This window comes from Leptonychotes weddellii, chromosome 1 (assembly GCF_054177405.1).
Source record: "Leptonychotes weddellii isolate Sample4059 chromosome 1, ASM5417740v2, whole genome shotgun sequence".
Taxonomy (NCBI): Eukaryota; Metazoa; Chordata; class Mammalia; order Carnivora; family Phocidae; genus Leptonychotes; species Leptonychotes weddellii.
Genome location: NC_138369.1, coordinates 22,553,239 through 22,575,620, shown reverse-complemented (window position 1 = coordinate 22,575,620; position 22,382 = coordinate 22,553,239). Strand labels below are relative to the sequence as shown.

The 22,382-nt window shown below is 38.0% G+C and overlaps 1 protein-coding gene across 5 annotated transcripts in view; it reads right to left on the bottom strand.

Annotated features, from left to right (window-relative positions):
* Nucleotides 1-13,763, bottom strand: part of LOC145721592 (protein CFAP20DC-like) — a 69,014-nt gene extending 55,251 nt beyond the window's left edge. For 2 of the 5 annotated variants that reach the window (XM_081820123.1, XM_081820118.1), the window contains exons 1-4: nt 13,416-13,755; nt 11,032-11,121; nt 8,018-8,111; nt 1,033-1,105 (exon numbers count right to left, since the gene is read on the bottom strand). In XM_081820123.1, the coding sequence (XP_081676249.1) occupies nt 1,033-1,105; nt 8,018-8,111; nt 11,032-11,121; nt 13,416-13,436 (278 nt within the window). In that variant the 5' untranslated portion in view covers nt 13,437-13,755. Of the gene's footprint in view, nt 1-1,032; nt 1,106-8,017; nt 8,112-11,031; nt 11,122-13,415 lie in introns of all 5 variants that reach the window. The other 3 variants (XM_081820093.1, XM_081820109.1, XM_081820100.1) reach the window with 3 other exon arrangements.
* Between the last annotated feature and the right edge of the window lie 8,619 nt (nt 13,764-22,382).

The window sequence follows — 22,382 nt, the reverse complement described above, 5'->3', positions numbered from 1 at the left end:
AAGAAGAAGGTAGCAGGAGGGGAAGAATGAAGGGGGTGAAATCGGAGCGGTAGACGAACCATGAGAGACGATGGACTCTGAAAAACAAAGTGAAGGTTCTAGAGGGGAGGGGGGTGGGAGGATGGGTTAGCCTGGTGATGGGTATTGAGGAGGGCACATTCTGCATGGAGCACTGGGTGTTATGCACAATGAATCATGGAACACTTCACCTAAAACTAATGATATAATGTATGGGGATTAACATAAGAATAAAAAAAAAAGAGTAAAGAATAGAATAAAATGTTAAAAGTGTTTAAAAAAAATAAAATATAACACACATGTAAAAAAAAAAAAAGACTAAGCTTAGGCCCTGGACAGCTATTAATTACAAAAAAAAAAAAAATGAGAAAATAGCATACCTTAAATCTAATGTTTTATTAAAAGTGCAAATGTATTAATGAAATCTTAGGCAATATTCCTTTTTATTTGAGCACATAAATAAAATGTTATTTTCATTCTCACAATCATCTCAGACAACAGATAGCCCAACTGAGTTAAAGTTGTATATTCTCATTTTTGCTAAACAATCTGTTCATAGCAAGGCTATTTAAAACAAACATATTCCAAGCCATTCATATGTCAACCGATATTTCTAAACTAAAGCAAATAACTTTAAAACGAGGTATTTCGATCAATTTCAATCCAAATATGGTTTTCAATAGCAGAGCACAAAATTACCCCTCATTTGAACGAAAATCTCAAACTTTGGGATTATTTGTTTCTGCATGTTATAGGCTGTTTATTGTGAAATCCACAATCCTTTGATATTTTCTTAAACAGATGAAATTTGCCTTCTTCCCCTAGGGAAATGCCAGACTATAATGATATTTGAGAAATACGATTAAATTAGTTTAATTACTTCATGTCAACTTGATAAGTCACTGCTCTTTCATGCAAAAACTGCCACTTGTAATTTAATGACTGTCCATACTGTTTCAATTGATTAAATGTCTAATACACATAAAACATTGAAAGAAGTTCTGTATATCTTACAGCAGTTCAGTGGAGAAGTCTTGTCCCAGGGGTATGTAAATCTGAAGTACAAGAAACCTCTGGATCAGTCCAACTAGAATGAGAGGGGGAAATATACATTCATATGTTCAAACCATTTATATGTGCATATAAACCAACACAATCACACACCATCAGCAGCCTGAAGCTTTTAGCGTTTCAGTAATATAGCACAACTGTAATAGCACTGCCCATGAGTTACAACTTCATTATAAAAGCAAAAAAGTTGATGAAAATCAAATCAAACTCTGACAACAAATGTTGCCTTTTAAAGTCCCACCTGTGGGCTTGGTGAAATTTTTATGAAAATTTAAAAAAATAGTAATTTTTTACTTACTGTTTTTATTAGGTTGCAAGAGAATGTACACATAGGACAGCATTCAATAGAAACCGATAAAATTGAACTACAGATTCCCATCAAGGCAGCCATAAAAGCATGTGGCAATTATTTTTATCCATTGACAGTTTTAACTGAACTAAACAACTTAATAAAAAACAACAGATCAAGAAAAACAATTCTAATTATGACAACTACAGCTGAAGGTTTGATGAGCCATATCTAGTTCATAGGATTTTAAATGTGTCCACAGTGAGATGGATGGAGGAACATATTTTCATTTATAATGCCTTTTGTTAATTTAACATACTTTTAATTAATTCAGTGCTCACAAACTGCAAACTGACTGCTTTCATTCCCCATCACCAGCTTCATCTGAATTAAAAATATCTGAAGAAAAATCAACTCCCACGGCACTTTTAATAGCTAAAGGCTACAACTGTTTCGAAAATCAATTGATTTTATATTATCTCTTCAGACCCATTCACTTAATTCCTTTTCTCTTAGGTTTTGAACTTCTGCTTGATATCTCAATTATGATGCTCCTAATGGATGTTTTAGAATCACTTCCTCCTAAAACATGCTTTTAGAAACTTATTTCCTCATGTGGGACTTCTGTAGGAAATGGAAATGTTCTGACTTATCTGTGAACCTCTCATACAAATCTTACAGTACAGGGCAACAGGAGAGGATAAAAGAAGGCTACTGGTCTAAAATGCGTATTATTTTCTATTTATTCCAACTCAGTAGACTTAACAAATTTAAGTATTTCAAAGTAACAGTATGTGTATGTTTGTTTGTTGTGTGTGTGTGTGTGTTTTAACAACACATGTTTGGGTAATCTACATGTATGTTCTGGTTTATAATTCCTTTGGGAAACTGTTTTGCAACATTCCTGAACAACTTAAATAGTTCCTACGTTTTACCCAAAATTTAGTTTCTACAAAACAAACATATTTGGTCAAGTCTGCTTAATATCTTTTAAGTCAAACATACAATGATAACTTCTACTTACAATGCTAAGCTTACAAACTGCTCGAGAGAGCCATCCATAGAGTAGTAATAGAATGGAAACAGGGGATAACAGGCTCTGACCTTTGAAAATTCTCTGGGAACTGGATTTTACCATGTTTATGGGAAAAGCCAGTGAGGCAACCCTGAGTTCTGGACTATAAAACCAACAGGAGATACCAAAATGAGGCCAACTTCAATAAATCATCATTAATTTCTCTCCTGCATCTTCCATTGATTGACCCTATGGCGTTTTTCCATCGCACAATGGCCTCTGTATATAGAGCTGAGAGAGCACCTGGATAAATGAAATCAGTCTTTACAAAGGTCCCTAAGTTGTGTCACAAATCTCACTGAATCAGCACAATTTTCTTCAAAAACAATGAGCTATGCTACACATACAGGGCATTTTCCTATGAACATTTTTAGATACGAAAGACACTTGCCCTCAAAAAAAGAAAGCTTTGTAATTCAACTTTCTCACATACAGAAGCTCTAGTTTCCAAAAGGCTTCACTTCTAAGATTAAAAGAAGTATGACAATACCATATGGTGACGATCTGACAAAGAAAAAAGTACTTTAATCACATTTGACATACACTGATCCTGTGTGTCAGAAATGCTAAATAAACTCTACAGTAATATTTTTTCCAGTGGCCTAGTAAATTTAAACTGACTCTTCATGTCTACATTATATTGAAAATCACTAAGTAATGCTGAATGTGAACTACTATTAGTCAAAAAATGCCCATCAAGTATATAAAATTCATAAAAATTTAGTCTTTTTACTGAAATATGCAGGTTTCTACAGTTTCATAATCTGTTCTCTGCTGAGATAAACTACCTCTATTTTTAAGGGGTCAAGTCCTTTTTTCCTTTGAATCTTTTAAAACGCATTTAACTGGTAAAACACCATCAGGTTTTTAAAGAGTGGTTTTATACTTGCTTCATTATAGCCAGTGACAGCTGTACACCAACATACACCACATGTACATCTCACAAGTGTTTGTTTCATCGTCCACGAGTTTGGGATGAGAGCACAACACAGTCATCCTTTACAGGTGCCCTGCCAAGTCATGACTGAAGCTACTTCCTGCTTCCTAGTGCAGTCCCAGCACGAATAGCACACTGAGGTGCACCTCTCCCACTTCAACCCAGAAGACAGGAAACAGGTATGCCTCTATTCTGGATCATTCCATATTCCTTGGGCAAATCAGAAGATCTCTCTGGGCTCTTTTCCTTTCAGGTGAAAAACTGGGCTGGGCAAATTAGATATATACCTCACAGGATTATTTGTATGAATTAAATTAGATCTATCATTCAAAAAAAGACTTACTGAGCATCTACTACATGCCAGACTCGAGGCAGATGTTTTTGTAGTGAATAAGACAGACACTGTCTCTGCTCTCTTGGAACCGATATTCTAGTTTCAGGAAGGAGAAGGTCAGGGTGCAATGAAAATGTATAATCCTCGGTCACTGGAGGGAAGATGAGTGAGGGTTTTCTGGGAGAAATAACACTGGAATTCAGCTGGGAAGAAAGAGCAGGGGTTGAGTGGGCGAGGGAGATGGAGGAACAAATGTTACAGGGAGAGGGAATACTCCATCATGTGATGAAAAAAGCCATGGTGGAGTGGATGAATCTAAAGATATAAAGGACTGGTAGGGGACACAGAAAGGGAAAAGCAGCAGGAGGTGATTCTGGCAAATAGCTAGGATCTCAATCATTCAGGGCCATGAAGGCCATGTGAAGGATATAGGTCATCCTAAGATCAATGGGAATCCACTCATATATTCATTAATTTATTCCACAAAGATTTACTGAATGTCTACTATGTGTCAGGAACTATACTAGGTGAACAAAACAGACTAAATTTCTGTGCTGGGAGTGCTTACCTCTGGCAACTGTGAGAAAAACAATAAAAAAAAATCTCTAAGGAACAAATAGCACGTAAAATGGAGATAAGTACATGGGAAAAAGTAGAGAAAGGTAAAAGGGATCAAGAGCGTGGAAGGGCTATAAATTACAGGGCGGGGTGGGCTGTCATTGAGAAGACATTGTACTAAAGGCCTACAGAAGAGGAGATGGTGAGCCACGCAGCTATTTGGGAAAAGACAGCTCTAGGCAGAGGGTTACCAGCTTGTGCACAGGTGCGAAGGTGATAGGGCACCAGGCTACGTTTGAAAACAGCAAGGAGACCTGTATGGCTGCAACAGAGTGAACAACAGCAAGAGTAACAGGAGATAAGGTCAGAGAATTAAGAGGGTACCAGATACCACAGGGTCCCACAGATCTTTGGTTTTCACTCAGAGATGAGATATTTTCAGTAGCGGAGAGCCTTACATTTGCAAGTACTGCTCTAGCTGTGAAACTGACAACAAACTGTAGGGAAGCAAGTCAAAAAAACCAGGTGGGCCAATGAGAAGACGAATGCAGGAGATGTGGTGGCCCTGGCGGCGACAAAAAGTCGTAGTCAGACTCGAAGTCTAACCTGAAGATAGAACCAACAAAATCTTCCTGATGGACTGAATGAAGAGAAACAAAATCAGACTGACTGAAGTTTTTTGTCAGAGCTACTTGAAAAGACAGGTTGCTAACAATGGAGATATGGCTCTCTGTAGCAGCGGGAGTAGTTTGTAGGGTAAGGCTGTCCAAATAGAAATGTCATCTAAGCAACTGAAAATACAAGTCTGGAGTTTGAGCGAGAAGTCTGATTTGGAAATACATTTAAGCTGGAGTAAGACAGAGATGGTATTTAAGTCTATGAGACAAGCACCAATAATCAAAGGAGTAAACACAGGTAAAGAGTGTCAAGGGTCAGGTCTATAGGCATTGCAACATGAAGCTGGGTTGGGGAGAGAAAGAACATGAAAGGAAACTAAAAAGGAAGACCAGTGAAGTGGAAAGAAAACTCAGACGATGGGCATCCAAGGAGGATGGTGTCAACTTGTTAAATGTTGCTGATACGTCAAGCACGATGAGGGCTGAGAATGAGCCACTGGATTCAGGAATACAGAGATGACTAGTGACCCTGACAAGAGCACTATCAATAGAGTGGTGAGGTCAAGATCGTTGAAGGGTTTTAAACAAAGCAAGTCATAATGACATTTATTTTAAGAAGAATAACAAAGTGGGAGTGGGAGTAGGTTGGGGGGGGGCTCATAAAGATGACCTCATCCTCATCCTCCAGAGCAGCTGAAACTTAGATAAACACAAGGCTTCAGGGATGCTGATCCCAAGAGACACACCTTAAGATTCAGATGCCACTGGCAGAGAAAACAATGGATTCAAATAAGAGTCTCAAAAAGATTAAGTCCTGGGGCAGACCATCCAAATGACAGATGTTTGCGTGTGACACTGCGGCATCTCATATGGGCAGCTCCACAGCATGATCCAGGATGAAGAGCAGCATGGATTTATTTGTATAGTTGGCTAATCATTTACTTAATCTGCTTATGAGGGCGAACTGGTTACAGTTAGAAATTATAACCCCAACTGTGATAGTTTCTTAATGTGGCAGGTAACAAACTTACTTAACACCAACTACATACGATACACCAAGTTAGGGTACAGAGTGGATGGTGCAAGATTCCTGCGCTGGAGAAGTGCACAATCTGATCATCAATATCACGCTTTCCTCTATTTGATAAGATGTAGTGTAAAAAACAAACAAAACTCTGACATTTAGAGATGCTCAAATATAATTCCGAAATATCACCATTTAAAATGAAAAGTTAAACATACTTACTTTCATCATTAAGCTTTTTTCCTAACTACCTAATATAGTGGGAAATACATATGGGGTACCTAATGTCAAGTTTGCATAAATAAAGTGGATGTTTACTCTTAAAATAGGAATACGTAATGGTAACTGAACTAAATTTAGAAATGTTAATGGTAAACCAATTCTCTACTCAAGACATGCCATTTAATTTAACAACTTCACACAGAAGGTCGTTTTACACAAGTGAAAATAGCTATAAAGTTCTGTTATCAAAAATTACAAATAATTAATCTTAAAGGCATTAGTACAGGGCAGACTCTATAAGCTGTTTCATTTGTTACAGTACCACACATGCTACCAAAGAGCCAGATTAATTTTTAATTATAGGGCATTGTACAAGAAATACATTAGAAGATTCTTTTGTTTCTTCCAATTAAAACTATCATTTTTCCTTTTACAAAGCAATTATAACACATTAAGCTTGTTTTGTTTCTAAAAAAAATCTTAGATAAATGTAGGAAAAGGATGCTTGTCTTTAGTCACTGAGCCTTTGAAAGAGGGGAAATCTTTCTCAGATCCAACTGAGAGAGGTTACCAGAACTGATTTGATTTTATCAGTGACATGTTTATGTGCACAGACGCAAAGGGCAGTGCATAGAAGGATAGGCCAACCAGAGAACACTGGTTTAGAACAAAGTCACACTCCTGCAAATCAGATGTATCCATCTCACAAAGTCAATATCCTTAAAAACAGATGGACCATGGCTCCTGTAACAAGAATGACCTACAATTTCAGACATATTTCTCTGGCTCATCTTAGTTCACCTCATTTATAAGTATATAAATTTTTGTGGAAATGAAAAAAAAAATATTGTTTAAAAGGAACTATGAGGAAATCATAATTTTTAAAGTGGTAGTAAATTAATAAAAATGATTTTAACAAAGATTACACCTTCTCTTTGAGGTTCTGTTTTATTTTAGAAAGAAACACTGGCAAACTATTTTAAAATTAATCATCTTCCATCTATAATTTCTATGGCTCGGTTTACATCTTAGAAATCTATAATATGCATGCAGTAGCGTGAAGTGGTAGATAAAGCAGAGCCTGTGAAAGTTTAGAAAACCGAATTAAAACGAGAAAATCAGTTACCAAGAACAGGTCTTTTCATAGCACCTGGTACACAGTAGGTGTTCAGTAAATGTTCTTAATTAATAAAGGAATAAATAAGGAAATGATCAACATAAAAAATAACTGGCTGCTTACATTTAATAAATCACCTGAAATCTATAGTTAACACATAGGATAAAGTTGATGAAAATCGGACGAATTATTTTGAAAAATTATATATCTTAAATTGCCATCAATTTACTCAAAGCCTAATTTGGTGGCAGAGCCTTGAATCTTAACCTCAGTTCTGGCAATAATTGGGCTTCTGATTGTAAATTCAGGTTCCTTCTGCTTTAAAATGATGTTCCTAATTTCCAAAGTAAGAAAGAACTGAAAATCTACTCTTTGGGTTTTTGTTGAAACACATATTTGTATTTATATTTATACATATTAGATATTAATATTCTTGAAGGTATACAAGTTGATGTGTCACTAAGTAATGCCTTCTATGGTAAATAAAATCTAAAAAAAATCTAAAAATCTAAAAAAAAATACTTCTAGATTACGAATCAACAGTGAAGCAAAATACATATATAACTTAATATATATTTATATAATATTTATATATACATGAAGTCTGGCATAAGGTTAATTTCTAAATTAAAAACAGACCTATCACTTTAAGTTAACAGATGCCAGTAAAAGCCAAACTAATGCCTGTGTGCTAGACTTAAAAGTATAACTTTAAAAATCAAATGTTAAGGTTTAATGTCAAAAATCTTACTTACGGATTTGCTTATTCTCCTTTGGTAACTGAATTTTGTTTGTTCGGCTGCTGCCTTCCAGGACAAACACAAAACTTTTAACTTCTTTATCAAACTCCTATAGAACAAAAATAAAAACAGTGGTAATTGGAGTATATTTTATTTGGCTTCTATCATAAAATTGGAGCTGCAAACCCATAGGGGGAAAAGTCCCAGATTCAAATGACTTAAAAGTCAGGACTTGATGATACTCTTACCCTGAAAACTGCTGGGAACTGGATACAGAAGCCCCACTCTATCACTTGATAAGTCCTCTATCATATCAAGAAACTCTTCCTCCAAATGATAAGAAATTCCCTAGTTTCAGGGATTCCCAAGTTACTAATTTAGAGTTTCCAGAATTTAGTTACCCTTCCTCTCCTTTAATCAACATATTCCTGTCTAACAGAACAGGCTGAACATCACTCCATGTTACCATATACAAAATTACCTAACCTATGTTGTATCCAGTCCGCAAGTTCCTGGGTGTCTGGCCATGGCTCATATGAAATTAATCATTGCCTTATTTTACTAGTGCTCTAACCTGAAGTTCTATATGTCATCTACTGAAAATCAGTACTAATTAAAGTATCACAATTAAGGTGACCTTTTTTAAAAACTATGGTAGGAGAGGGACGCCTGGGTGGCTCAAGTCAGTGAAGCATCTGCCTTCGGCTCGGGTCAACATCCCAGGGTCCTGGGATCAAGCCCTGCATTGGGCTCCCTGCTGAGTCGGGAGCCTGCTTCTCCCTCTCCCTCTGCTGCTCCCCCTGCTTGTGCTCTCTCCCCATCAAATAAATAAATAAAATCTTAAAAAAAAACCCAAAAAACAAAAAACTATGGTAGAAGAAACATAAACAGAACAAAACCAAACCTGAAAATAAAAAACCTCCTTAAACGTGACAGTCCGATTTCCATGACTCAAAGTGGTAATGTAAATGGTTATTTTTTCATTTTGAAGCAAATTCCCAACCTGAGTATAAAGACCCATTATAATATTTCACAGATCCTCCCAATCTTCCTCTCTGTATATGTTAAGAAATGCATTGTAACTAAGGCTGCTGAGCATTAAATAACATTTAAATAAATCTGTATTATATCCATCACAACAGCATCTCTCATGTATTTGAAATGAACACACATAGACTGACTATATTATTCCATCTATACACAAGTTGGGCATATACTTAAAACCTTTCAACAGCTTACCCAAATCATCAACATGGTCCATAAACCCCCACCTAGTCTAGTTGCTGCCTGGTTTTGCAAACTTCAATCTCCTACCTTGCACTCTCTCTCTTCTTTGTATTCTGACCTTAGTAGCCTTCTTACAATTTTTTTTTTTTAAAGATTTTATTTATTTATTTGAGAGAGAGAATGAGAGAGAGAGCACATGAGAGGGGGGAGGGTCAGAGGGAGAAGCAGACTCCCTGCTGAGCAGGAAGCCTGATGTGGGACTCGATCCTGGGACTCCAGGATCATGACCTGAGCCGAAGGCAGTCGCTCAACCAACTGAGCCACCCAGGCGCCCGCCTTCTTACAATTTCTTAAAAATTCTAAGCTCTCTCCTGCACAAGGAATTTGTATGTGCTTTTCCCTTTGCCTGAAACACTCTTGTCTCCACCAGCCCTACACAGTGCATAGTTAGCTCTTAGAGATCCAATGTCATTTCCTTGGGGAAGCCTTAAATACGCTCCCTGCTCTATACCCTCCACATCACTGATCTCTCATTCACAGGAAGAGCTGTATAATTTTAAGCAAGTTGTTTACTCTCCCCATGACCTCAGTTTTAGCATCCAGAAAACTGGCATAAAGTACCTATCACACAAGGCTACTGTATAAATATATGTAATGTGCTAAAGCTGGGCTTGGCAAACAGTAAGCACTCAGTTAACAGTAGCTTTAAAAAGTTACCCATAAGGTCCACAGAAAGACATCTTTCTCCCAGTTGAACAGGAGAGGAGTGAAAGAGAAAGGGATAGGGATGGATATAGGTTTTTAGGTCTGGTGGCATCAGGCTGAGGTAGTTTCTATCTGATGGCATCAATTTTCCCTGTGAAATGGGGCATGAAGTCTTCCGGTGAGTCGGTAAAGAGGGCCTGTACTTGTGGACTGGGGAGGGGGGTAGAGAGTTGGGGGTTGAAAACTTGAAGATAATGGAGAAATAATCATTTGAGAGACTAAGAGAACATACGAGGAGAATTTTCTAGGTTGTTCAGGTTGAATTTATAGTATTATTAATCTGAGAGGCTATTGATTTTTTTCTCCAAAGTTACTGAGGGGCCCAGAACTCTGCTCAGAAAAGACAGATGGCTGGGGATTCAGACATGGTTGGCCTCTGCAAGGCCAGCATGATGAAAGGACAAAGAGCAAGGGCATTCAAGGTTTTGCCTGGGAAGTGAGTGAAATCACAGACTCTGGATTCTGGGCTGGAGAGGAGAGGAAGCGAAGATAGAGAAAATACATGCCTAAATAAAACTAAGCACTGGGGAAGTAGAAAGGCCAATGGCCTCAAGGTCTCAATTAGGTTGAAGAACAAATACAGTGAGACTAAGTGAGCAAGCAGCCTTAAGAACTGAAGCTCGGGGTCGGAGAGATGTCTCAAGGTGTGTCTTAGTCATTTCAGAGGCCCTGTAGTTTACCGTGATAAGGGACAAGGTGTGACAGTGGGAACGGGGACTGACAGAGAGTGGAATAGGTTATTAGTGATGAAGAAATCAAGAAATGAGCAGCTCAGGGTTTGGAGAGTTTCCTCACAAACACTGAAGTCACCTAAAACAACAGCAGGACTTGGCCTACAGAGAAGGGTTATGAGCTGAGTGCCAAAGTCTTGAAAGGACTGAGGAGTGGTTTCTGGGAGAGCTGCAGCCAACAGGGTCATGAAAGGGTTTTTGAATGAACAGTAAAAACAGTTCTGAAACCTTATCAAACCCTTTTTCTTATAACCTTCATTCTCCTTTCTTTCCAGGATTTAGATGGCTCTAACTTCAAACACTTACTTTCCAAATCACAGATGGACTGCCAAGGATCTTCCATTTTGCTCCAGGATTTTTGCCCTGGGCACTAAAGATTTCAACAAATGCACCTCCCTGGAAAATAAAAACATGTTTAAATTAAAGTGAAAGACAATGCTAAACAGGAAATACTATCCACCACACAGTCTATAACCACTGTTCCAGGCATCTGTCCGTTAAATAGATCTGGGAGGAAACATTACCCCTGTTATTAACTCCTACAATATACCTTGATTGTACTTAAGCCACAACCACTCTGATTTTAAAAATATTTTTTTTTAAAGAATGATAAACATTAAATTGTGCCATACAAACTCTACTCTCTCTCGATGTGGGGTTCATTTACTTGCCATGTATAAATCATGCCTACAAAACATTCTATTCATCTTTGACTAAAGGGTTTAAACTCAACTTTAGAGCCAGGCTAACAAATTCTGGTAAGTTATCTGTGGCTATAAGCTTTCCAGTCATACTGACCCAAGCTCCGATACCAGCTTTGACATTTATTAACTATCTGACCTTGAGAGTTATTTAACCTCTTGATTCTCCATCTGTAAAATGGGTTGTTGGATTACACAGGATAGTACACATAAACAATCAAACACAATACCTTGTATGTAGCAAGGGCTCAATAGTGCCAGCAATAATTATTCAAAAAAAGGGCAAACTGAATATTTTGGTACTGGTTAATAAAAAAGCTTGGGAATGAGTGGGCATTGGGGTTTGATTCTTATTCTGAGCATTCCCATCTTTTTATATATCTAATATAAATTGATATGGAAATCTATAAAATTTGTATAAGAAAAACAGAGAATCATTTGTATAGACATGCTCTGTGTTCCCTATTGCAAACCTGAGAACATGCAAGGCCATGCTTATATAAAAGTACTAAACACATTACTGAATATCCAGAAGCTTTAATTATCAAAGAAAGGAATTAAGATGATTATCTCTGAGGAAGAGTTAATTGCAAGAAATTGAGAATATGAAATGAAGACTAAATATGGTTTTCTTTTATGGTCTGTTTTAATTATAGGCAGCACATGAGCAAATCTGTCTGATTTTTGTAAAGAATTTCCAGCTTTTAAGTTTTCTCAATAATATAAAGGTATTTTTGCTTCTGAGTTTTAAAACCATCACTTTAACTTAAGACACTAAATTTCTTCTTCCTTAGGCAGTATTATGTGCAAACTGTGTGTGGTTAAGAATTACTATAAATTACTATAGCTTCTGGGGTTAGGTCACATATCAATAAAAATTTTAAATTTGAGGCAGTTTTGTTTGTTTTTTTAAAGAGAAAAATCCTTGTACCTGGTGGAATACCCATCCCCTCTTCCTTCTGCTTTCTCCTGTTTTCCATTGTGGGCATATGCTTTTTTATAGTAACATATTTTACCTAAATTGAGAGGAAAACTCTCTTAAATTGTTCTAACACATTTAATGATATCAAATGGGAGTAGAAGAAAGAACAGCAGACTACTTGAAGGACACTAATAGGAAGGCAAGTAGCACTTGGTAAAAAGGTAGAGGTAATCAATGGAGGGCTGCTCCAGCACAGGGAAAACTGTAAACAGAGAATGTAACCTCAGGTAGAAGTAGGAGGGAAGGACAGGAGACTAGGGTCAAAAAAAGCAGTGGGTCCAGTGGATTCAGGGGTCCAGTGAGGTGAGAAGAGCAAGCCATGTTTTGAAGACATTAAGATACTCAAGGTGACAGAGGAAGACCCAGAAGCAGTTTCTCCACTGTGATCTTTGGACCATGTGCATCAGAATCAACTGGGGCAAGTTTTTACAGATGTTCTCATTTACTAGATGGGGGGTGAGGGTCAGAAAATCTGCATTTTCACAAGTAGCCCAAAAGGTCCTAACCTACCCCGGTGTTAGAGAATCACTGACCCCAGTTTTAGGGAAAAAGAAAATAGCACGTAGATAAATGCTTATTTTTTCTTGGTTTAACCCACTCATGCATTCACTCATTCACTCTATTCTAAATAGCTTCTAAGCCATCAGTGTGCATCAATAGTGAGTACCCAAGGAACTTGTTAAAACTCAAGATTTATGGGCCCTGCCCTAAGATTCTGATCCAGAGGTCCGATGCGGGTTTAAGATCTGCATTTTAATCAGAGTCTCAGGCAATCCATACACCTTCAAAAGAACTGAGCTGGAGATTGAACAAAAGCCAAATCATACGCCCAAACCGTGGTTGCTTACTCCTTTTTTCTTCCGGGGTCGAGACTACTCATCCAGAACTTCTTTCTCACCCAGAAAAAAACCGTGTTAAGGCGGAGTGGGGAGGGAGCTTTCTCCTCACCCTGAACACGAACTACCTCACCCAAGAGGAGAAAGCTGTAGACAGCCGTTTCGGTTTACCTGGTACTCATTTTTGAACATTCCCGCAGGGGGCCCGGGGCTTGGGGGACACGGAGTTCAGGGCGTCCAGCTAGTGGCGTGACCCTGACGGCTGGAAATCGGCGGGCGGGAGCCCCAGAGCCCGACAGCAGGGAAGGGCTTCGCGCGTCGCCCCGACTCTTCTCAGCCCCCGGTCAGCTCCACGTCGAGCCCCCGCCCCGCACCATCGCGGCCCCTGCCTCCGGGGTGCCCGGGTGTGGGAGGGCGCAGCTATCTGGGCGGGCTTCGGGCGGCCCTGGGGGAGTGATTGTATGCGTAACCTACGTAACGGGGCGCCCAGCCACAGAGCCACGGACAACCGCCCGCTCGCCTGGGAAAGACGGGCGCGCTCCCGCTGTCGCCCCGCCCCCGAATTCGATCGGAAAGGGGCGGGGCCCAGCGGCGCCTGCGTTCGGACCGCGCCCATTGGCTCCCACGAGGCGCCTGCGCGTTGAGCTCTGTGTGCTCTTCACCGACGGATAAATGAGAGTACGCGGTGACGTAGGCGTTGCTCAGGCAACTCGGGGACTCTCCTGGAGATGGTGGACCGCCCAACCTGTGACCCGCGCTCTCTAAGGTCGTGACCTCTGTCTGCGAAAAAGCCTAAAATGAGCCTGGTTTAAGAGCTACCGCAGGTGCTGGACTCTTCTAGTGAACCTGTCAAGTCGGTTTCGTATCTCTTCTTTGTAAACACTGATAACTGGTATGTTGCTGAAGGGAAGAGTCGTGGAAACATGGAACCCTCACATGGCCTTTGGTTCGATGGTTTCCAAACTAGGTTTCGTTGAGGTAGGAATAGGGTCAGTTAGTCCCGTTCATTGTTTCAGAAGGCCCAAGGAAGTAGGAGTATTTACTCAAAATCACTGCAAATGTTCAAAAGCCAAGATTTTTTGCTTAAAATAACTACATTATTGAGCCAGGCGCTTTTCCTAAGTTTAACGATTCGGTTACTTCATTTAGTTTCTATGTCAGAACCACTCTTATAAGGTAGGTATTATTATCACTTTTTGGCTCAGAAAGGTAAGATAGCTTGCCCAAGATCACATGGCCAATAAGTGATGGAGCTGGTTTGGAGCTCTTGTCTAATGCTGTCCTCAAGGCTGAGTTAGGTCAGTGGTAAGCATTATGAATAACCAGGTACCACTCATGGAGTCCCTACTAGAGGCCAAGTGGTTCACAGGTTCACAGCCATGTGAGGTTAAGGATTAGTCTCCTTTCAGTTGAGAATATTTCATTTCTAGAATTGATTAGGAATTTACTCCAGGATGTGATGTTACTTTTTAGTTATGATTGAGCCTGATATTCGAATTCACCCAAAAGTCTTAAATATTTCTGTTCCCTACAATATGCCAACCACTCTGGATCATGTACAGCATGAGAAAATGAATGCTTTCTGGACCTGCTCCTTATCAGGGTTAAGAAAAGAAAAGCTGATAAGGAACAAACTTACTAGAACACACTAAGTCTAATACCAGATGTGTACAAAGGCAGAAGTGAGGTTGTCATATAACTGTAAATTGCAGTACAATATCCAGAATCCAGAATCCCTGATTTCTAGAGCTCAAACCTAGTTCAACAACAGTTTTTGGTAAGACTCTTTGCTGGAGACTTTGGGAATTACGGCCAATAGACATGGCCTCTTGTCTTGCAAGACTTGTTATCTACTGGGGGACATTTATGCATTCATTCATTTAACAGATATTCCTAGGGATGTAATATATTCTAGATATTACGCCAAGAGCTAGGGTGTACAGGGAAGGCCCCATCTTCATGGAGCTTACACATTAATAGGGGTGGGACACAATAAACAAGTGAACAAATAATTAGAACTTGTGATAAATCCCACAAATCTGGTGATAGGGAATAACATTGGAAGGGTCTATTAGTTTCCTGTGGCTGTTGTAACAAGTTACCAGAAACTAGCTGGCTTAACACCACAGAAATTTATTCTCTTACAGTTCTAGAGGCCAGCAGTCCAAAATCAAGGTGTCATCAGGGTGACACTCCTTTGGGAAGCTTTGGAGGAAAATCTACTCTTTGCTCTTCCAGCTTCTTGTGGCTTTTGGCATTCCTTGACTTGTGACTGCATCTCTCCAATGTCTGCCTCCGTGGTCACCCTGCCTCTTCCTGTGTGTGTCTTCTCTCAGTGTCTCTTATAAGGACTATTGTGATGGCATTTAGGGCCCACTTGGATAATTCAGGGTTATCACTCTATTGCAAGATCCTTAACTTAGTAACACCTGCAAGAACCTTTTTCCAAATAAGGAAACATTCACACGTTCCAAAGGGTAGATGTAGGCATCTTGGAGGTGGGGGAGGTCACAGTTTTTGACCTAACACAAAGGGTGACTTGTACTATATAATACAAAGCAGTTTTAGATAAATGCTGTAAGAGAAGCAAAAAGTCAGTGGGAGTACAGGAGGAATCTAGGGGACATCCTAAGGCTTTTAACAATCTACTTGGGTGTATGAAAAGCATGTTTTAACACCAAAGCTGAAGAGAAACTCACAACTTTGTCCTATGTTATTTTCTATCTTTATCATTATCTGAATTTGTTTGTTTATATGTTTGTCATCTGTCTTTAGCTATCATAAGGTAAATTTGATGAGCGCAAGAGTTTTTTCTGTGTTCATCATCACCAACCTCACTAATACCACAATGCCTCCTGCATCCTCACTCCCTGTGGTATAGCAGCCTCCAAAATGACCTTCTGGTATATTTGCCCTTTGTGTAATCTCCTCTGTAAGTGTCCTGGACCTAGAGACTCACTTCTAATGAATACAATATGATGCTGAGATGTCATTTTTAACATTAGGTTACAAAAAGACTGATTTCCTTCTTGCTTGGCTTTCCACTCCCTTGCTGTGATTCTTCTTCCCTAACTCTGTCCTTACATGAAGGAAACCAGTTGCTCTATTGTGAGTACCCCCCTGGAAAGGTCCATGTTGCAGGGAACTGATGTCTCTGGCCAATAGTCAGTGAGAACTTGAGGCCTGTCAACAGTCACACTAGTAGGCTTCGAAGTGAATCTTTCCCTGGTCAAGCCTTGAGGTAAATGAATTCCTGGTCAATGCTTTGATTGCAGCCTTATGACTAAGCCAGAGTCAGAGGCACCCAGCTAAGTCGAATCCTGATTCTTGATCCACAGAAATTATGAGATATTTATTGTAAACTGCTAAGTTTTAGGGTGATTTTTTTATATAGCAATAGATACACTCCCCATACCCAATCCATCACCTGAACCTAATTGTTTTATCTAAATACCTCTAAAATCTACTTACCTTCCCTCTGTATGCTGTAGTCTGTACGCTGATTTACCTGTGATTTGCTCTTCTCTGAACTACTATGATAGCCTCCTAATACACCATGTTGACCTCCCTTCAAATCCATCTGCACTTTGCAGTCAGAGTCATTTTTATAACAGACAAATTCAGTCATATCAGTCTCTTGCTTCTAATCCTTTTGTGACTATAGAACCTGTCTTCCTCTCTAAGTTCAGTATATGATATGCAGCCCCCTTTATTTCAGTCACATTGAGTTTTCTTTTAGTTCTTCATGTTCAACATATGTGCTTCCACTGTAGGGCCTTCGTGCTGTTCTCTTGAATAGATTACTTTTTCTACCTTTTTTTCTTTGATTAATGCCAACTTCTGTAAACATAGAGTTTAGATCAAGGGTCCCCTTTTCAAGGACACCTCTGATTTCCCTGACTTGATCAGATCCCCCTATTTATAGGTTCTTATAACATCTTAGCACTTAGCATTACTGAAATAATTAAAATTTTATTGTGTTTATAATACTGGCCATCTCTGTTGGACTGTCGATTTCAGGACAGTAGGGACCATGCCTGTTTTGTTCACCCTTGCATCCCTAGTGCCTGGTATACTAGTTCAACCTTGTACCTAGTATAACAAATAGTAATCCCCCTTTGAATGAATGAGTGAATGAGGAAGGGAGAAGATGAAGGATGAATATATTCTTGAAAGACAGCCATAGGCTTTGGTGTTGAGAAAACAAGAAGAAAGCAATTGAAAATACATTAAGGTAAATGGGTGAATTAATCATCTCAATTTATTGATGGAAAAACTAGTTATGGAGTTGAAATAATTAATCATAGTGTATCAGTAAGTCTCATTAATCAGGTGTTTTTGTTTTTTATCATCTGTTTGTTCAATTTAAGGCTAGAAGGAACCAGTATAGTTTATTTCAATCTCCCTATCTCCTTGAGAGAAAGTAATTGTCCGATGCTCAGTCGTCCAAGGATTGGGTCATTGGGTCATTTCCTAACCCTCCTAACTCCACAAGTTTAGGAGACTTATAATTGGACTTTGATTAGCAAATGTGGGATAGGGCCTGTCCAGGCAATTGGCAGTTCCAAAGGCTGCCTGTCTCAGATCGAAGTTGTTTTGTCTATGGTGAAATCTACCCTTACCCTTGGCAGTGGTGGCTGTAAAGCAAAATTAGAATGTACCCTACTTTAACAATATGAACTCAAAACCAGAGATGGGAAGGGATCCAATTTTATAATATCAAATGCTGTTGTTTGATTTGGATGAATGCAAGCCATGACTAAAATCTTGGATTTGACTATGGCATCTGATTCTTGGTTTTGGCTCAGGTCATGATCTCAGGGTTGTGAGAATGAGCCCTGCATTGGGCTCTGTACCCAGCGTGGAGTCTGCTTGAGATTCTCTCCCTCTCCCTCTGCCCCTCCACCCGCTTGTGGTGCATGTGCCTGAGCACGCTCTCTCTCTCTCAAATAAATAAACCTTAAAAAAAAAAAAAAGAATGGCTACCAAAACTCAGCCCTGTCACCAAATAAATAAACGAACAAACAAAAAAAATCCCAAACAACAACAAACCAGCCTGCCCAAACAACTTTGCTTAAGCCAAGTTATTTGTGTATGTTATAAAAGACAGTGAAACATTTTCTCTAATTGCTACAATTTTTAAAGAAGTCAGTACATTTAGTAATTGCGTTAAATTGCTTAACTTAATTTGACAACATTAAGAATTAGTCACTTTACAAGCTTTAAAAGTGCTTGTCTTTGTTCTACAAAGAAAGTCATTTGGTGGTGTATTAATGTTATTAAAGGATATTGGATGATATTTAAAATGGAATAGACTACAGTTTTTGAGGGTGGTGGAATCTTTGTATGTCAATGTAGTCATTCAAATTAGGTGCTATTATTATCAATTTGACGAACAATAGTATTCTTTTGAACTAAGAATATACAGTATTTACTACAGTATAGTTGTAGTTTATATTTTGGTTGCAGTTCATAATCAAATTATTTAGCATAATGGGAAGGAAAAAAGATACTGGTTTGATGATCAAAATTTGTTTTGCTGCACAATAATCTAGAACTGTTTAATACTCAGAGGATTATTTAATTTTTTTCGGCATATGGATTAACTTTATGAATGGCAATAATGCCAAGTTGATAGAATAATTTAGAAACTGACTATTTTACAGTTTCAATGAATTGAGAAAAATTAGTGACACCTGAGTCATCCATTTGACTTTTGATTTGAGAATAGTGATGTCTTCCTTTTTCAAGCAAATGTGGTATGGGGAAAGATTTTGAGGATTTTACTGATGGTAGATATTTTCCCCCCTCTCTAGTCTCTGAGGTTCTAAAGTGACGCTTTCCCTGCCTGTACCTTTAGATGACCAAATACTTCAAAATTCATGTATAAACTTGAAATTTCCAAAACTAGCTACTACCGGACAGTTTTCTCAGGGGAAATACAAACAAATAATGCTAGTAAGTGAATATTTAGGTATGAATACTTCTCTAACTGAAACAGTTTTGTGGAGTAAGCACTTAGATTTAGAGAAATGAAATATTTGTAAAATATGTCTCTGAAAAGATTAAATGAAGTGAGCTGATATTTAATACCAGTTTGTTTTTAAATATATAAATGCTCTTCTTTTGTCAGAAAAAGTTAAGTTAGATCTCAGTAACAAGTTTTTCTTACATAACCATCCCTAACCTAAAACCAGTTAGTGTTGACTCATGGTAAGAAGGCTATAGAAAACTGGATACCCACATGCAAAAAAAAATGAGGTTGGACCCTTACCTTATGATACATAAAAGAAAAAAAAGAACTCAAAGTGGATCAAAGACCTAAACATAAAACTTAAAATTATAAAACTATGTTTTGGAAGAAAACATAGAGGAAGAGCTTCCTGTCACTGGATTTGACAGTGATTTCTTGGATGTGACACTAAAAGCACAGGCAACAAAGTTAAAAAAAAAAAGATAAGTTAGACAACATCAAAATTTAAAACTTACATGCATCAAAGGACATGATCAACTGAGTGAAAAAGCAACCTATGGAATGGATATTTGTACACACATGTTCTTAACATTATTCTCAACATTCAAAGTGGAAGCAACCCATGTTCATGGATGGATGAATGGATAAACAAAATGTGATATATACAATCAATGGAATATTATTCAGCCTTTAAAAAGAAGGAAATTCTGACAAATGCCACAACATGGATGAATCTTAAGGATATTATGCTAAGTGAAATAAGCAAATCACACACACACACACACACACACACACAAATACTATATGATTCCACCTATAAAGTATATAGAGCAGTCAAAAATCATAGAATCAGAAAGTAGAATGATGGTTGCCAGGGAATGGGTGGACTAGGGAGAAGTGGGAAGTTGTTGCTTAATGGGTATAGAGTTTCAGTTTTGCAAGATAAAGTTCTGGAGATTAATTATACAAGAGTATGAATATACTTAATAATACAGAACTGGATACTTAAAAATGTTTAAGATGGCAAATTTTATATTATTTTTTATCATAATTAAAAAATTTTATGGGGGGAGAGGAGCTAATAAGGAAAAAATGTCTAAAAAAAAGGCTCCTTAAAAACAGCTTGAGAAATGCTGGTATTAATATTTGTACATGTGTGCATGCATGTGTCTGTATGCATGCCCAGGCATGTCTATTTAAGCTGAGTTATTTAAAGTTAAAGTGCAGGCATCATAAGACTTTATTGGTAAATACATAGCATAATAGCATGTATCTCCTAAGAACAAGGATGATCTCCTACATACCATTTTATACCATAACACTACATGTATACTATACCTCAATATCATTTTCACATTCAAGAAATTTAGTATCAAACAATAATATATTTTGATATAGTCTATATTCAGATTTCTCCAGTTCTAATAATTGTTTTTTTCCACACAGGATCAATCAAGGGTCATACTGTGAATTTAGTTGTAATGTAATTATAGTCTCCTTTAATTTAGAACAGTTGGAGTATTTTCAAGATACTGGCATTTTGGATAGTTCACACCAGTTGTTTTGTAGAATGTCCCTCAATATGGGTTTGTCTAATTGTTTTCTTACGACTAAATTAAACATTTAGGGCAAAAATTACTATATAATTTATATAATTCATCCCTTTTGGAGATAAATAATATGCTTGTCCCATTATTGTGATGTCAAGATCGATAATTTGGTTAATTAAAGTGGTGAGTAGATTTTTCTATTGATATTTTTTATTTGTTGATTAGAAAAGGCATATATACTTAGTTCAGAAAACTTGAAAACTTGATTAGAAAAGGCATATATACTTAGTTCAGAAAACTTGAAAAATGCAAAAGGAAAATCACTGTAATTTCACTACACAGAAATAAACATTGTTAATGTTTTATGTATATCCTTAAGCAATCTTCTAGTGTTCCACATATAGTTGTTCCAACTTTTTGCTATTTAAAATTTTTGCTTTTGTAAATAACCCAGTAGTGAACATCATTGTTGCTCTTCAAATCTTTGTCCTAATTTTTAAAACTTATTTCTGTAGGATTTCTAAAAAGTCAGTTGTTTGATTAAAAGGTAGTAACTTTTTAGATTGTTTCACATTTCCTGATATTATACTCTCTCTGAGATTTTTATTTAGGTATATAGTACTCAAAAAATTTCTCATCAAATGTAAACACTGTTGTTTCAACAGAATAAACAAATTAGTGTAAGAACCTGGTAGAGATTATCTATCCCCATTCCATGTACCTAGTAGAGAAGGTCTTAATTGGCTTAACCCAGTCTATGGTAAGGTGTTTTTTTTTTTTTTTTTTTTTTTTTAAGTTTACTTTTAGAGAGAGCAGGAGCAGGGCCAGCTGCGGTGAGGGTGGGGGGAGGAGGGGCAGAGGGAGAGAATCTTTCAAGCAGATTTCCTGATGAGCGAAGAGCCGGCTGCTACGAAGGGCTTGATCCCACAATCCAGGAGATCATGACCTGAGCTGAAACCAAGAGTTGGGCTGCTTAACCAACTGAACCACCCAGCACCCCTGTGGTAAGGTTTTTCTGAAGTCACATATCCACAGGTGATCCAATTAGCTGAGGACAGGGAAAATAGTGCTGTTAACGGAGCGGATTTTCTGAAGGGATGATGTAGCAGGAAGAAATATTTGTTACTTTTAATATGTTTAGTTTAACACTTGGTTTAAAGAAAAAACACTCTTCCTCAATGTGTTTGTTTTTGTATTTGGCACCTAACATTCATTAAAGTATCATTTCCCTCATGTTTTCTACCACAGTTCAGGTCAAAATAATTTTTGATCTTTGATTAACTCCATTCCATCCTCCATTATATGGTAGAGTAATCTTTCTACTGTACAAATATGGTCTTTCCCTTCACTGCTTAAATGCTCTTTAGTGATTTCTTATTGCTGTTAAGACAAAGGCATGGCTTACAAAGCCCCACTTGGTGGTTGAGTGGATGTGAGAGAGAAGGAAAAGGGATGATTTTTTTTTTTAAAGATTTTATTTATTTGACAGAGACACAGCAAGAGAGGGAACACAAGCAGGGGGAGTGGGAGAGAGAGAAGCAGGCTTCCGGCCAAGCAGGGAGCCCAGTGCGGGGCTCGATCCCAGGACCCTGGGATCATGACCTGAGCTGAAGG